The sequence below is a fragment of the Lycium ferocissimum genome, chromosome 7 (assembly GCF_029784015.1).
Source record: "Lycium ferocissimum isolate CSIRO_LF1 chromosome 7, AGI_CSIRO_Lferr_CH_V1, whole genome shotgun sequence".
NCBI classification, from domain to species: domain Eukaryota; kingdom Viridiplantae; phylum Streptophyta; class Magnoliopsida; order Solanales; family Solanaceae; genus Lycium; species Lycium ferocissimum.
The window spans coordinates 19,126,114-19,141,364 of NC_081348.1; the positions used below are offsets into that span (position 1 = coordinate 19,126,114).

At 35.3% G+C, this 15,251-nt stretch overlaps 1 protein-coding gene across 1 annotated transcript; it reads right to left on the reverse strand.

Annotated features, from left to right (window-relative positions):
* Positions 1 to 10,660: 10,660 nt before the first annotated feature.
* Positions 10,661 to 14,665, reverse strand: LOC132063631 (DNA-directed RNA polymerase III subunit RPC7-like). Its single transcript, XM_059456282.1, is given in 9 exon segments — positions 10,661 to 11,098; positions 11,213 to 11,270; positions 11,481 to 11,518; positions 11,521 to 11,569; positions 11,691 to 11,737; positions 13,160 to 13,213; positions 13,327 to 13,449; positions 14,332 to 14,461; positions 14,544 to 14,665. Coding segments are annotated over 7 exon segments (375 nt in total). The 5' UTR covers positions 13,439 to 13,449; positions 14,332 to 14,461; positions 14,544 to 14,665; the 3' UTR covers positions 10,661 to 11,081.
* Positions 14,666 to 15,251: the final 586 nt, after the last annotated feature.

The following is a 15,251-nucleotide window of genomic DNA, read 5'->3' on the forward strand; positions in this document are numbered from 1 at the left end:
TATTAGTCACCCAAAAAGAAGAAGGAAAAAAGGATATTCCTGTCTCCATCCTTTCTCATTTGCCCGATCAATCTTTGTCTCCATCAATTCCAGCTCTCGAGCAATCCTCTGACATTAGAAGGGAAGGAGAAGAACCAATCATAATAAAGGTATCATTAGATATTTAGATGTTCCACAAATATATTGATTGTTTCATGTTACTGAAATGGAACTGAAATCATTTTACAACATTTGATCCATGTTGCACGACAATATTCTGTATTCTCATGCCAGTGGAGTATACATTTATAGAGAGTTCCTAAAGAAATAAATTATCCAAATTTACAAGTAACTTAGTAAGATTGAAACCATACATGCTTTGTGATGTCCTCATGAAGGATTTTAGCCTTCTGTTCAAGCTCCACCTGTCAAATAGGAGATTAAGTTTTATGTTACCATCATAAAAAAAAAAATAATAATAATAATAATAATAATAATTAAAAAAAAATGGGAGATTAAGTTTTGTGGTAGTACTAAACGGAATTGGAGTTCAGCTGAATCTATAACTGTAAAACTTGATGATTGATCTTATGTCTTTTCAGAAATGTAGAAGACTATATCTTAAACATTTAGTAGAGGTTACACACACAATTCAAAATGGTGTCAGAGCAAGTTTTTTTTTTTTTTTTTTTTTTTTTTTTTTTTTTTTCCATTTTGAGTCTCACCACAACCCATCACTGAAAACTCTCCCATGGATCAGGGAATATATCCATGCCTAGAAGTGAGGAGAATAAAAAGGAATTGAGAAGGCTCTCCATCTATTTAAAAGGGAACTATAAAAGCACTGCCTGAAGAGGTGAGATTGGAGAATCTAGCTCCCGCTCGAAATCCATATTACAAGCTTTAACACTATATAACAAAAGAGAAATTGGGTTGTCCTAGAGGGAAACCAGAACTTGCACTAGGCAGTGTGGACAGAGAAATCGCTTTTTGGACAAGTCATTTATTTGGGGGTATTTATGCTGGAAAACGGTAGTTAAACATAGTACAGCTTTCAGTCATACAATAATATCTAGACTAAGTTTCAACATGATAGTTATGTCAAACTGCAAGCAAAAAAAAAAAAAAAAAAAAAAAAAAACTTACAATTGTAAGCTTTTTAAGCAGGCCCACTTTCACCTTCTCTCTCAAATCATCACATTCTTCCTGAGAAACATAGTAAAATGTCAAAATATATTGAACAGAAGGGTTAACCACAAAAGCTTATTGGTAGAGCTTGGTCACTGGGTAGTTCCTCACTGTTAAGGTATTCCTTAGGTATAGAGGAATACATGTGACATATTTAACTCAACTAACGCTGAGATGCTATGTTGTATTCTGAAGAAACAAAAAACTAGCTTCCACTAAGATCTAGACTACTAGAAACGTTCAATCATTTTTTTAAATGTAGAAACGTCCAATAATTTTTTTAAAAAGTAGAAAAGTTCGATCAGTTTTTGTCCTACACAGTTTAAGAAATACTCAAAGTGATCCACAGAACTCTCAACTGAAAAGTAAATGGAGAAGGGAACAATCAGTAAGTACCTTCCTATTAGGTCTATAATAATTGCTTTTGGATAAGTAATTTCCATTAATGTAAAAGCACCAAGAGTTGCTCAAAAGACTGTACAATAGTATGAGTGCTCCAATTACACATGCCAGTCTAGCAACTCTAGAATGCAATCAAACATTTATTGCCTTCAATTTGATGATCACGCTAAACAAGCTCAGATTGAGATATATTGGTAACCCAAATGAAGCCACTCTTCAGTCACTGAATTTGCTCTTTACCATAACTAGAAAAGGTATGAAGTTACGATTTCTGTGATGCAGATTACACCTAATAGACGGGTTAAAAAGCCATTTTCTTCCATTTGAAATAGAAAAGATAGCTAATCCACATGCCAAACTTCCTATCATTAGCTGCAATTGGGATCTTGTCCCAGAGTGTAATCTATTTTAACGCCACTAACACAAAAATCTGAGACAGCGAATGACAACTTCTCAAAACAAGAGAAAACCTTTGATCTTTTCAAAAGAGCAAAAGAAGTTATAAGACAGCCATTTGCTGTATAAATAGCTGATTAGCTAGGAATTTTTTGAACTTGTATACAATGGTTAATAAGAAAGAGTTAGTACTTTTGAAGAGCGACAACAATAGGTTGAGATATAGGTGTGAATAGGGCTGCCAATTTATTTGTCTAGTATCCAAGGACAAAGGCAGGGAAGGCTGTAGAGTGCAGACATAAAACACAAAACATGATTGCAATGATAATTTTGATAACAGTAGGGTTGATTATTTAACCATTGCATACTACTTCAAGAGAAAGTTGCAAAATGATCCTAAGTACAAAGTGAGAGAGATGGGGACTGATTTGCAAGCTGCCTTTAACCTTAATGCTACTCATTGTAAGTGTAAAAGGGCAAAGAGAATGATCTCGGGGAAGCTTGAAGGCAGTTCCAATGATGATTACAACAAGTTGGAGGGTTATACCAAATCTTTGAGGGATAGTAATCCTAGATCTGATGTGGTTATTAACTTATTCAAGGAGGCACTACTTTGAGGCGAAAGAAAAATTCTTAGAATGTAGATTTGTTTCCAAGCCCTAAAGATGGGATACAAAGATGGTTTGAGGCCATTTATTGGACTTGATGGCACTTTCTTGAAAGGGAAAGCAAAAGGCCAACTGTGAGTGGCTCCTGGGCAAGACAGCTAGAACTATTTCTATCCTCTAGCATGGGCAGTTGTTGATAAAGAAACAAAGAGGAGTTGGACCTGGTTTATGGAAAGGGTTCATTAGAGCTGAATATGGGAGAAGGAGTTACATTTATCTCAGACATGCAGAAGGTACCTTTCTTGTCTTTGCTTTGTATTAATTCTGTCCTTAGTTTTTTTTTAGTTAGGTCCTTGTCTTAAATTCTGTAATTATTCTACTTAACTAAGATAAGTAAGTTGATTAGTTTATTAGTTGACTTGGTAATTAGTTTACTTATTTGACTTAATTTCTGCAGTTAGTATATTAAGTAAGTTGTTTAGTTGACTTAACTTAGGTAATCAGTTTACTTATTTATGCATTGTTATTCTACAGTTACTACATTAAGTAAGTTGATTAGTTGACTTCAATTCTGCAGTTAAATTCTATAATTAGTTGACTTCAATTTTGTACATATTCTAATGCAGGGATTAATTGATGCCATTAAAAATGTGCCTCCCCAAGCTAAGAGAAGGTATTGTGACAAATATGTTGAAGGAAATTAGGCAAAAAAATGGAAGATCCTTGGAGATGAAGAAGCTGTTTTGGTGGGCTTTATGGTCAACTTATCCAGAAGAGTTTAAAGACCAATTGATGTGTATGGGCCAGTTGAGTGAAGCTATTGTTAAGTCACTGTTGAAGTATCCTTCCTAGAGTTGGTGTAGGTCCTATTTTAACACTGTTTGCAAGAATCCATCAGTTACTAACAATATCACTGAGTCCTTCAACAAGTGGATTTTGGATGCCAGATACAAGCTAATAATTAAGATGCTTGAAACTATAAGGGTGAAAGTAATGAATCATTTAAGAAAACATAAAGAGAAAGCAAGTTCATGGAGACAAAAGTACAGTCCTAACTGCTTAGAACTGTATTATGAATTCCTCAAAATTGCTCAAGTTTGTGTAGTGGAAACAAATGGTGATGATGGTTTTGAAGTTTCAGAAGGGCAAGACAAGCACATTGTGAAGTTGGAGATGAGAATATGCACATGTAGGCTCATGCAATAAAGGCAATACAGTATTTGAAGAAGACCCTGTAAGGGAGATACACTGGCGGTACACCAAAGAAGCATATCACCATAAGATACAACCAGTTCCTAGTAAGAAATTCTGGATAGTTGGTCCAGCTGATGCAATGGATCCACCTGATATGGTGACTTTAGCAGGCAGGCCTAGAATCAAGAGAAATAGGCAAAAAAATGAAGGTAGTAAGAGGCAATGTGAGTGGAGTTATGGGTGGGCGTTCGGTTTTTCGGTTCGGTTTTATCAAACTTCGGTTTGGCTATTTCGGGTTCGGTTTTTTGAAGGTGGACACCAAACACCGAACCAAACTAGTTCGGTTCGGTTCTTTCGGTTTCGGTTTTTTAAAGTTCGATTTGGTTCGGTTTCGATTTTTTCAATTCGGTTTTTTTAATATAATATTAGAAGCGATTCCATTGACACTAATTCATATTCTCAAAAGCAATAAAGTATAAAACTGATAAATTGAAATCAAAATCAAACAAACAGGATACACAAGGACATAAAACTATAATCATGACATAGGATTACTAGGCGTTGTATACATACCGTAAGAATAATTAAGAAAACACATAAAGGACATACATTAATCCTAAAGAGACATCCTAGTTACCTTTCTTTGTTAAGGATATTTGATTTTTTCAATTGAAGTGCAAAATTAGGGATATAAATGCAAAAGAGGACTTATTACAATTGGATTTTTTTTACTTTAAACTTAATGGGCCTGGATAATTTTTTTTTTTGGGTAATGTATTAAATTTCAGTGCACATTCGGTTTTTCGGTTCGATTTTATCAAACTTCGATTCGGCTATTTCGGTTTCGATTTTTTGACGATGGACACCAAACACCGAACCAAACTAGTTCGGTTCGGTTCGATTTGTTGAAGTTTCGGTTCAGTTCGGTTCGATTTTTCGATTTTCGGTATTTATGCCCAGCCCTAAGTGGAGTTTGTCCAGGAAATGAAGAATTATGACTTGTGGGATTTGTGGAGAACCCGACCACAATGCAAGGGGGTGCAAAAAGGTAATTTTTACTTTTAAGTACATTTAATTTACATTTTCCAGATTCTAACTATAATTACTTCTATTTTCAGCCAGTAAAAGCAAGGAAAACTAAGCAAAGTTCTACAGCTCCATCTAAAGCCAAAAACTGTTTTAAGGTAGGGCAGTCATAAAAAAGAAGGCAGCCTGCATCTACGAGAAAGAGAATTCTACTTGATGAAAATAGTGAAGATGAAGTCATGCAGACCCAAGAAGATGTTCAATCATCTGCACCTCAAGTGTCCCAGTCTAGTCAAGACTTTGTGCTCAATGCTTTTCCAGATTTTGAATATCCATCCTTTGAACATGATCCTGACCTAGTACTAAGGCCTGTTATATCAGAAGCATAAACTAGGTTTCAGCCTAGGCAGAAAGTTCAAATGTCTTCCGGGACAAGAATAATCAACTTTGTAGGGGATGACACAGGTGTTAGTGAACCCACAGATCTTCCTTACTCACCATTAAAGCTCACATGGAAGGGAAAGGCTGCAGTGACTGGTAATCAGCTTGAGAAGCCAAGCGACAAAGACTTGATAAATTAAGAGCAAAAAAGAGGAAAGGAATATCCATCCTTTAGTTTGGTGTTGCTTTTTTTGTTATTTTGGGATGTAATTACTGCTTAATGATAGTACATTATGTGTAGTTTAATGTTCTTTTGGCTATGATTTTGATGCCATGTTGTGACTTAGGTTGTGTAAGTTTTTGCAGTTACAACATAGCATCCAAAACTCTCAAGTTTGTGTACATGTCTGACTGTTGACATGCTTAACGTAACATACTACATTTTGGATGTGCGTTAATTATTGGATTTGCATTTCCAGTGATGACAAAATGAAGCTCATTATTGTGTTTGTATTTTAGTTTGAAGGTATATTAAGAATGTTTAGTGTGACTAAATTGAAGTTTAGTTTTGAATGTGTAATGTGCATCTTGGATAGTGTTGAATGAAATTCATTGATCTTACTCGTGCATATTAACTTGGACTATATTGTTGTGCAATTCGTTTAACTAGATGAGCTTGTCAAATATAACAGCGGCTTCTTTGTCATATTTCAGAAGAACATCCAAAATGTTAGTAGGAAGTATTTGCACAAGTACATGTTATTAGATGCAATTAAAAAACAATTGAAAACAAAAACTGATTTTGACACTAAAATTTAACACTTACGAAATCATCATTTTCAATATATGATTTTGTCAATTTTTTCTCAAAGAAAGCGATTGTATAATCTTGAACTATGGCCAAAATTGTCATAATACAACTAAACTTTGCGGGGATCCTATGACCCTCCTGGACTTATTTTTTATTTATTATTTATGCTTTCGAATGGACAAAGTCACCCAAACTCGTTTGAGTGCGTGCACATGCTCATAAAAAGTTACAATCTTTTCTTTTCCAAAATTTCAAATCCAAAAAGCTCTCACCTCCCACTCGATTTCTACCTAAATCAGATGTTTAATCACTAAAATCATACCATTTTATTCTGCAAATCACTTTGAATCACACTTAAACTAAGTTTAGGTTGCAACATTGTGGTGAATTTTGACCCGAAATCATCGATTTATCTTCAAGGTTTTGTCGAACTATTAGTGAACTAAAAAATACCAAGTTAGTCGTGTTCTTTGTCACTATTGTACAAGTAAAGTTTATTTTTTTCTATATTATATAGGATTTGTGACATTGTCGTCTGGATTTCTAGGGTTTGTGGAAAAACTATGATTTTTTTCTAGTTTAAATCAGGGTTAAGAGGTGTGTAATCTTATGTTGTGTAGTATTGTTATTGTAGGTGTGTCCAATTCATTTTCACCCCAAAATCTGATTTTATACACTATTTGGCCTTTTATTGTCATATGTCTAAATTTAATTGTTGTTATTTGATGTGTGTATGGGGTGCTGATTGTTGTTGGCCATCTATTGTTTCTGCATGTGTGGTACTGATTGTTTGTACTATTATTGAATTGTAATTTTAGGTATGAGCGGGTTTGTATTGGTAACATTGAGATGGTATCATGGGGGGTTTTGAATGTCAGTAGTGGGGAACCAAAGTATGAGGGTGGACAAATAACAGAGTTTTTGAATGTTGATATGGATAGGATGTTCTTTTTTGAACTAAGGGACTATATTAAAGAACTAGGATATACTATAAGTTGCTCATTTTGTGTTAGGATACCTAATAGTGACACTGTTGCAGAAATCCAAAATGATAGGGACATTTTGGAACTTTGACAAAGTTTTGAAAATAGGGATGCTATTGAAATCTATGTTTTTCACATGGTTGATAATTTAGATAATATAGATGGTCTCATTTCTTTGTTGGAATACACTAGGCCCAAAGAGGAATCTTTTGTTGCTTTTAAAAAAGAAAGGAATGGGGGTATTCAAGAAGGGGATGGGTCTGCTTTTAATAAAGAACCAGCAGCTACTGAAACTGTTGCACCTGCTGAACCAGTAGCTGCAACATCTCAACCAGCAGCTACTGAAACTGCTGCTCCTGATGACCCATTAAGTAGTGAATTTCCTATTCTTGAATTTAACCAATCCACTGATGATAGTTTTGAGTCTGACCAAGCTGAACTATTTAATGAACATGTTGCTAAACATGAAAGTGATGCATAAATTTGAGGGCTGAAAGGAGGTCATACCCGAGGAGGAAAAGAAGAGAAATAATACCAAATGATCCTGGAGAAATTCCTGTTGGTGAAGTTGGTCCAATTCTGGGCTTTGATGAAACTGCTACTCCTGATACAAGCTTAAAAGATAAGTTTGCTAGGAATGAGCCAGTGTATGTCAGTTCTGATGCATATAGTGTTGAATCAGATACAGATGATGAGTCAGGGTCAAAGAGGGCTTGGAGAAGGATATTTTTTGACAAAACTGTTGAAAAAGTGATGTGGGAGTTGGGAATGGTTTTTGAGGATGTGAATGAGTTTACGGATGCTGTTACAAAATATGCACTTCAAAGGGGTGTGCAGTTAGAGAAATTTGTCAATGAGCCCAAAAAGGTTAGGGTAGGTATAGCGATGGCTGCCCATGGCTGCTATATGCAAGTCTTGACAAGAAGACTAACGATTTCATGATCAAAACCTACAATCTTAAACATAGTTGTATCAAGACTACCAGAAAATACATGTGCAATGCTAAGTACTTGTCTAAGCATTACAAGAATTGAATTATTGAACAACCAAACATTAGGTTTTTCAAGTTTCAGCAGTTGATTAGGGAAGAACTTAACATACATATTAGAAAAACCATTGCTAGGAGAGCTAGAGCTAAAGTAATCCAAGAAATCATGGGTGATCATGTGTTAGGGTTTGAAATAATATTTGACTATAGGGATGAAATGTTAAGGCCTAATCCTGGGAGTACTTGTGTTGTTAAGGTTGATGACTCTGGTGAAAGTGGTAGGCTGGTGTTTGAAAGTTTTTATATTTTCTTAGATGCTTTGAAAAAATGGTTTTTAGGTGGCTGTAGAAAATATATTAGTTTAGATGGTTGTTTCTTAAAGGGAATAACCAAAGGACAACTACTGGCTGTTATTGCTAAAGATGCTAATAATCAGATGTTACCTATTGCTTGGGCTATAGTGGAATATGAGAATAAGAACACTTGGACATGTTTTTTGAAATTATTGATAGCTGATTTGGGATTAGGATGGGGCAGCAACTACACAGTGATATCAAACATGCAAAAGGTATGACAAATGACTTTTATTTTTCTTCATTTAGTTTTTGTCCATTCATATATAATGTTGACACCCAATTTTGCCCCTCCTTTATTTTAATTTATTTCCTGGAGCTTCTAAATTTATTGACGAGCCAAACACTTTATCTTCACCATTATTAATTTTCACTATTTTACTATCAACGTTACTAGCATTACTTTATCACGAATTTCAAAATGGTTCATCGTCATTTTATTTTCGGATTTTGTGCTCGTTAAAATAATTATACTTTATCAAGTCTTTATTTTGCACATATTAATTTCACATAATATATATTATACTAGTTGTTAAATTAGAAACCCAAGGATAATTAAAATAAAGGAGAAAGGACCAATATTTTTCAGCCAAATTAATGGCCCAAAATACAAATACAATATTCTTCAACTCTACCAGCCCACACTTTAATTAATTGGACCAGCCAACATCTCTTAATAGTTCGGTCCAGCCCAACCCAAATACCCTACACCCGACCAGCCCACTACCCTTTAACCCGATCAGCCCACGAAACCTTTCACCTGTCCAGCCCAGACCCGCCTTTGACCCGTCCGGCCCATTTGTTTTAATCAGTTGAAAACAAAAAACAAACCTAATCCCTTTCACGACGCCGCACAGCTCTCCCTCTTTCCTCTGCTCTCTCTCTCACTCTCTTCACCATTTTTGGTGATAATACAGCCGCCTTTAACTGTGCACAGTCGTGCCTTTCCATCTTCACTCAAATTTTGTCTCCACCTCTGCCTACTGGCGTACGTTTGTCATCGACAGGGACAGATTCTCCATTTGGGTTTCAAATCACACGTTAGTCTTCAAAGACCAGAGTGGTCGAGCCATTTTCGTGTATTACTCAAGTCAAAACACGTTACGATCTGTCCAAAAAAATACTTTCGAGATTCAGTGTTGAACGGATCTTTTTGTTTTTCTTTGACTGGTTTTTGAAAACCCTAGCTCAAAATCCCGCCCAAATCAAACCTAAAAACCCTAAAAATTTTCCTATAAAAAGGGGTTTCTTGATTCTATTTTAGAGAGTTCCGGTCGGCGGCTTGAACCCCTCCTTAAATATTTACACTTTTCATTATACCTGGGAGAAAAAGAAAAAAGAAAAAATTGCTTTTGGGTCTGTAGCAGACTCTAAATTTGATGCTACTTTGTTCTTTAACATTTTTCTCATAGAAGAATTTCTGGGTTTTGGTTCTGAGATTTTTGTTCGTTTCGATCTGAGGTTCGAATCGCTCGTCGTGTTCGGGTGTAGATTCGAGACTCGACGCCCCACTTCACTGCACCAACAACAGGTAATATCTGAGACCATTGTTTTTTTTTAGTTTTCGAAATATATAATAATGATGCTTATTTAACGTGTTGGAAGCCGTGGATGAGAATTTTGTTTCATCAGGTTTAAGCCTGTTTGGTTCTCTATTTTGTATAGTCAGTTATGAATATATTGTCTAAAATGCCTTTTCTGTGTCCAAGTACCTGTAATCTGCAAGCTACCTGAAAACAATAGAACATGTAAGCGAAGATGACAGTGCTAAGAAAGGAGTTCTGTGTGCCTATCTGCGATCAAGTGATGACAATATTCTATTTGTTCTGATTTTGATTCCAACTCTAAGATTTTTGGTCTAGTGAGGGAATCAACTAAAATAATTTCAAAATTCAAGTATTAACAAAGGAAAAAAAGAACACCCCCAGAAATCATTCCATAAAAAAGATCCCATCTTTGGCTATGAAAAATTAGCAACTAAAAAATGAACTTACCAGCAGTAAGATAGAAATTGAAGAGACAAGAACAGGGGGGGGTTAAATATGACCCTATAACGGTAGGGGTATAAGTAGACTGATAGTATAACGGGGGGTAAATATGAACCTTTTTTCAAAGTAGAGGGGTAAATCAGGCCCTTTTCCCTTTATTTAAAAAGTCATTGGCCACGGTGGACAGGGGGTTAAAAATAGGGGCAAATGTTTCAACTATTGTAACGGTAGGGGTATAAATGGGCTGATAGTATAACGGGGGTAAATATGAACCTTTTCCCAAAGTAAAGGGGTAAATCAGGCCCTTTTCCCTACATAAAAAGGAGAGAAAGTATAACTGCATAAACCAATTTCCATCAGATATGAGCATAAATCTGATTCAAGGGTAACTTCAAAAAAGCAGGAACACCTGAACCAACATCACCACACAAACACAACAAAAAAGGGACGGAGTTCCTGCATTAAAGAACAGGGAAGAAGATGATCAAAAAGACCATCTAGGCAAACCATGGCCATGGTCGAAACTGAAGGTCCAGGTGCATTTTCGGCCTAAACATATACATAGATCGCTAGTTTGTTGATCTGTTAATAATCCAAAGCGAACCTCTTCCGAGACGCACCAAGAAAATATTCTTTCTTGATTTTCCACTATTAAATAGTGTTGCTAATTTACAATGCCTTTGGGTGAGCTAAGCTTTCTAGAAGTCCAATAACATTAATTAAAGAATTCCGTCTCTGTAAAAAATTTCCAAAGGCAAGCAAAAACCATTCCACCAAGCAACCTTCAATACATGGCTTCATCTGCAACACAGGTTGCTTAGCGTCAATTCATAAGCATTGCAAAAGGGCAATAAGAAGTAATGAATATTGCTGCGTCAAATAAAAGAAGAAAAGAAACTGCAAATTAGATCAAACCATTATTATCTTCATTCATGTTGTAGTCGTCTTCGTCGTCATCGTAATCATAAAGATTCTGTACCATTGTTCAAGAGTTTCAATATACATGAGCTCAGTTGATATACACTTCTTTATAGAGAATGCCATTTAATGATGTTGATCTAGGCATACAAACAATTGACAAGCAATGCATGTATAATTCAATCTAGAGGAGCACAAAACATTCTGATTCAAGTTCCTTAAATATGGCTGTCAAGGTAGGGAAGCAGAAGGTTTTCCCACATACCTGATTGTAGTCTCCATCATCGCTAAATTCTTCTTCTCCTCTTGTTCTTCCTCCTCGTCTTCACCATCCTTTTTCTTTTCACCCTCGTCCTAAGCAGTTTGCAGTGAAAAGAAACATAACAATCAAAAGATAAACATTGCAGTAGACGAGCTATTCTTTTTTACTACAACACCTCAAAAGAAACATTCTCTGTAAAAGTAGAGGTTTAACCTTAGACTTTTGATCAAGCTTCTCAAGAAGATCCAATTTTTTATTGTCTGTCACCAAAAAACAATTTCATGAGCTTGATAAATTACAGCAAACGAAAGGCAAAAGAGAGAAAAGCTCTACATTTCTTTTCAATGTGATGTCAGCTCTTGTAAACTTCTTTAGGTAATTGTAGTCCAAATTCAAAAAACTCACATGACTTACAAATAGGGGTGTTCATGGGTCGGTTTTTAGTTAAAACCAAAACCAAACCAATTTAGTCTGTTTTTTAATTATCAAACCAAATATAATATATATCCATCGGTTTGGGTGTTGTCAGTTTGGTTCGGTTTTTCATTTTTTAAGAAACCTAATGCTATTTCTCTTTTTCATTTTTTCCTACGATTAGGAAAGGCTTTTCCACCACACAGGCACATACCCACTTAATGAAATATATCCCAGGTGGAGAAGAGCTTTCTTTTGTGTAGGGTGACGTAAATAGCTAATGTTCTACAATCATTTCACAAAATTGTCAATGTACAATGACACCGAGAATATGTCTATTGACAAATTTTCAAAGTAAAAAGTTGTACCGATCTCTTGCCCCAGCAATAGGATAAGTTTGTCAATGCTCATTAATAGAGCGACCTCACCATATCATGAACTTCTTGGGATGTATAGAACCAATGTATCTCACTTTAAGAAATCTTTCAAGTAGAAAAGATATAAAATAAAGTTGAAGAAGAAAAGGATTAGTCTCCTTTTTGTTTTATCTTCTTTTTCTTTTTATTGTCTGGCTTCTTTCTTGGCATTTCAACTTCTTTCAGGCAGATAGTTGCAAATGACCATTATTTGGGTGTCTCCAAGTACATTTTGTACACAGCCAATGTCTGTCAGGTAATGTGCTCATGATGATTTGCTAGAGGTTCTGAACTAGGTTAGCATTCAAAGAGCTTTGCTATAAATCGTGATTCTATTACCAGAGTGTAAAGATTTTATGCATGGTATGTCATGATTTGCAACTCAACAGTCAACACTTCAGAAGACCTATAAAATGTCCATATATGAAATAGAAAGGAAGGCAATTATCCTAACCATTGCGAATGAGGCGTAGTTGTTGTATAGAAAGGAAAATCTAACAGGTTTTGATATACTATTGGATAGATAAGAAAGAACAAAAAGACCCACTCCAAAGATTCCATAGCAACGTTAAGAGGCCATATCGAAGCTTTAAGTCAAACTTTGAACAGGGAGTGTATTTGTGCTTCGTGTCACAAAGATAAATTTCTTCAATAACTGTCCTTGGCCTATACCATCAAACATCCAATCCATGACCTTTAATAGGATCCAACTCAAAGGCCAAATTATTATCCACAAGAATGAGACATAATATTAGGCCCGGAGGGTGGACAAACCAATTTATCAAGCTAGAAATTTTGCAGACAACAAAGACCAAACAGCAAGAAAGAAAGATAAAATCATGGTACTTTTACCTGACTCTGCATTCCAACGCACTCTTTTTGCAGCATGTTTCTCCCCTCTTCCACCTGAAATATTTACAATCACAAAAACATCTAACTAAGCAAATAAAAAAAAATAGGTTCCAGAGACCTGAATAAGCAGCACGTCCAAAGAATTTAAGAATTAACGAATACAAAACCTTTAGCTAGTTCTGCAGGAACATAGGTAGGATCCATCCTTATGAAGTGCGCCAATGGTGGCTTTGACTTGGCCCTCTCCGAGGTCCTATCTGAGAACCTTTGTATATCCATTCCTTTCGTTTCTAGAAGCATAATTTGTCATGTACGAAGATCAGAAATCTGAAACTTTCAGAGGTTTTATCAAGTAACATCTAAATAATTGAAGTAATCTAAAGCTCCGATTGTCAGATACAAAATAACAAGACATTAAATGTCAAATCAAGCAGAGGAAGAAAATTGGGAATCTGATAACGCAGAAGGAGAAAGATTAATTTTCAAAGAATGCGAAAAGATTGACCAGTCTAACGAGAAAATGTTTTCCAATCTGTACTTGAAATAAAACATGAACCTCATGCTTTTTCCTTCAAGAATTACGTAGCTTCCCTAATTTGCATTGTGGACCTTCATATATTCTTACGAGGAGAATAGTAAGAAAAGAATAGTCAAAAAGAAAAAATAAATCCTCTGAAAGAACTGTCCATGATGACTCCTTGAAACGACAATCTGCTAATATTGCAGCATGCATAAAATAAGTATCGGATAAGGTTGAAATATAGTGTATTGACCGTGTGTTTACTTTTTATTTTTATTTTTATAAATGTTGATAATTGCATTCATAAATAGCACAAAGGTTAGTGCTGAAATTACAGTTCAAGTGAGCAAAAAAACAAAGGTATAGCCCTCTTCTATTCTTAGAGGAATCCACGAATTCTGATAGAATTTCCGTCTCATTTACATATTCCTTTTTTCACACCAAAAAGTGAAATAACACAATACAATCTAACTTAGGAGTTCGCTCTGAGGATGCCAGGCTAGTCATGGCCCTCCAGGTTTTGGTCATGACAAAACGATAATGACAATCATTTACAGATAGCTCAATAAGTGGCTTTATCCATTCCTAAACAAGTGGTATGACATTTCCTCAAAAAAGGAGTAGTATAAGTTTCAAAAAGTTGAATGCTTACTCTTCAAAACATCACTTTCCTCTTCCAAATAGTAAGGAGAGGAGTTCCAATACTTCTGTAACTTTGAGTGCCAAATTGCCAAATTTATCCTTTCAGTGACACTTGCTGCATTACCCAAGCTCTCAACTTCCTGCAAATGGTAGAAAGGTTCAAAGTGTTATCTGCAAATCAACTGACCAACCGCATTATGGAAAATGAAGAACATTTTCAACCTTTCTTCTTAATAAACTTTAAGTAGTAAGAGATCTATCTATATCAAGCTTAATAGTTGATCTCTGCTGACAGGCTTCTCGCGATTGCGGACATTAATCAGCTTGGATTACATCTACCAAAAAATTTATTAGCCAGGTTAAATCAACAAACTAACCGAGTAACCGTGGACATCTCAACATCCAAAGAACACATAAGACACATTAATTAGGGCCTACATCAAATGTTTTTCACTTAAATATGAAATATACTGTATGATAACAGAAAGTTTTGCACGAACTTCTTATGTCAAAGGCACATGCACAATAGTTCAATTACTAAGTAAATATGTTAGAAATAGTTAACCAAAGGTACCAGTAAAATTAATGTAGTTTACAAGGAAATCATTGGGCTTAAGATATTCTCCAGTTACCAATGTGTAAACATTTCAATTATATTAACATACAAACAATGTACAAGGCTATTTTTGCAGTATTACCATATTAAACCTACTGATAATGCTAGGCAATGATTAAAACACTTATTACGCTTGCATAGAAAGAGAAATTTTGTCCAGGATCTCCTCCTAAAGGCAGCACCACAAAGTGCGAGGCCAGCCAGATACTGCAATAAATTCTATATTCATCCTTCAGATGTTATTGGAGCATAATACTCCGATGTATGGTGAAATCACATACGAATTCTTTTACACGGTTCAATTTTAACGTTCC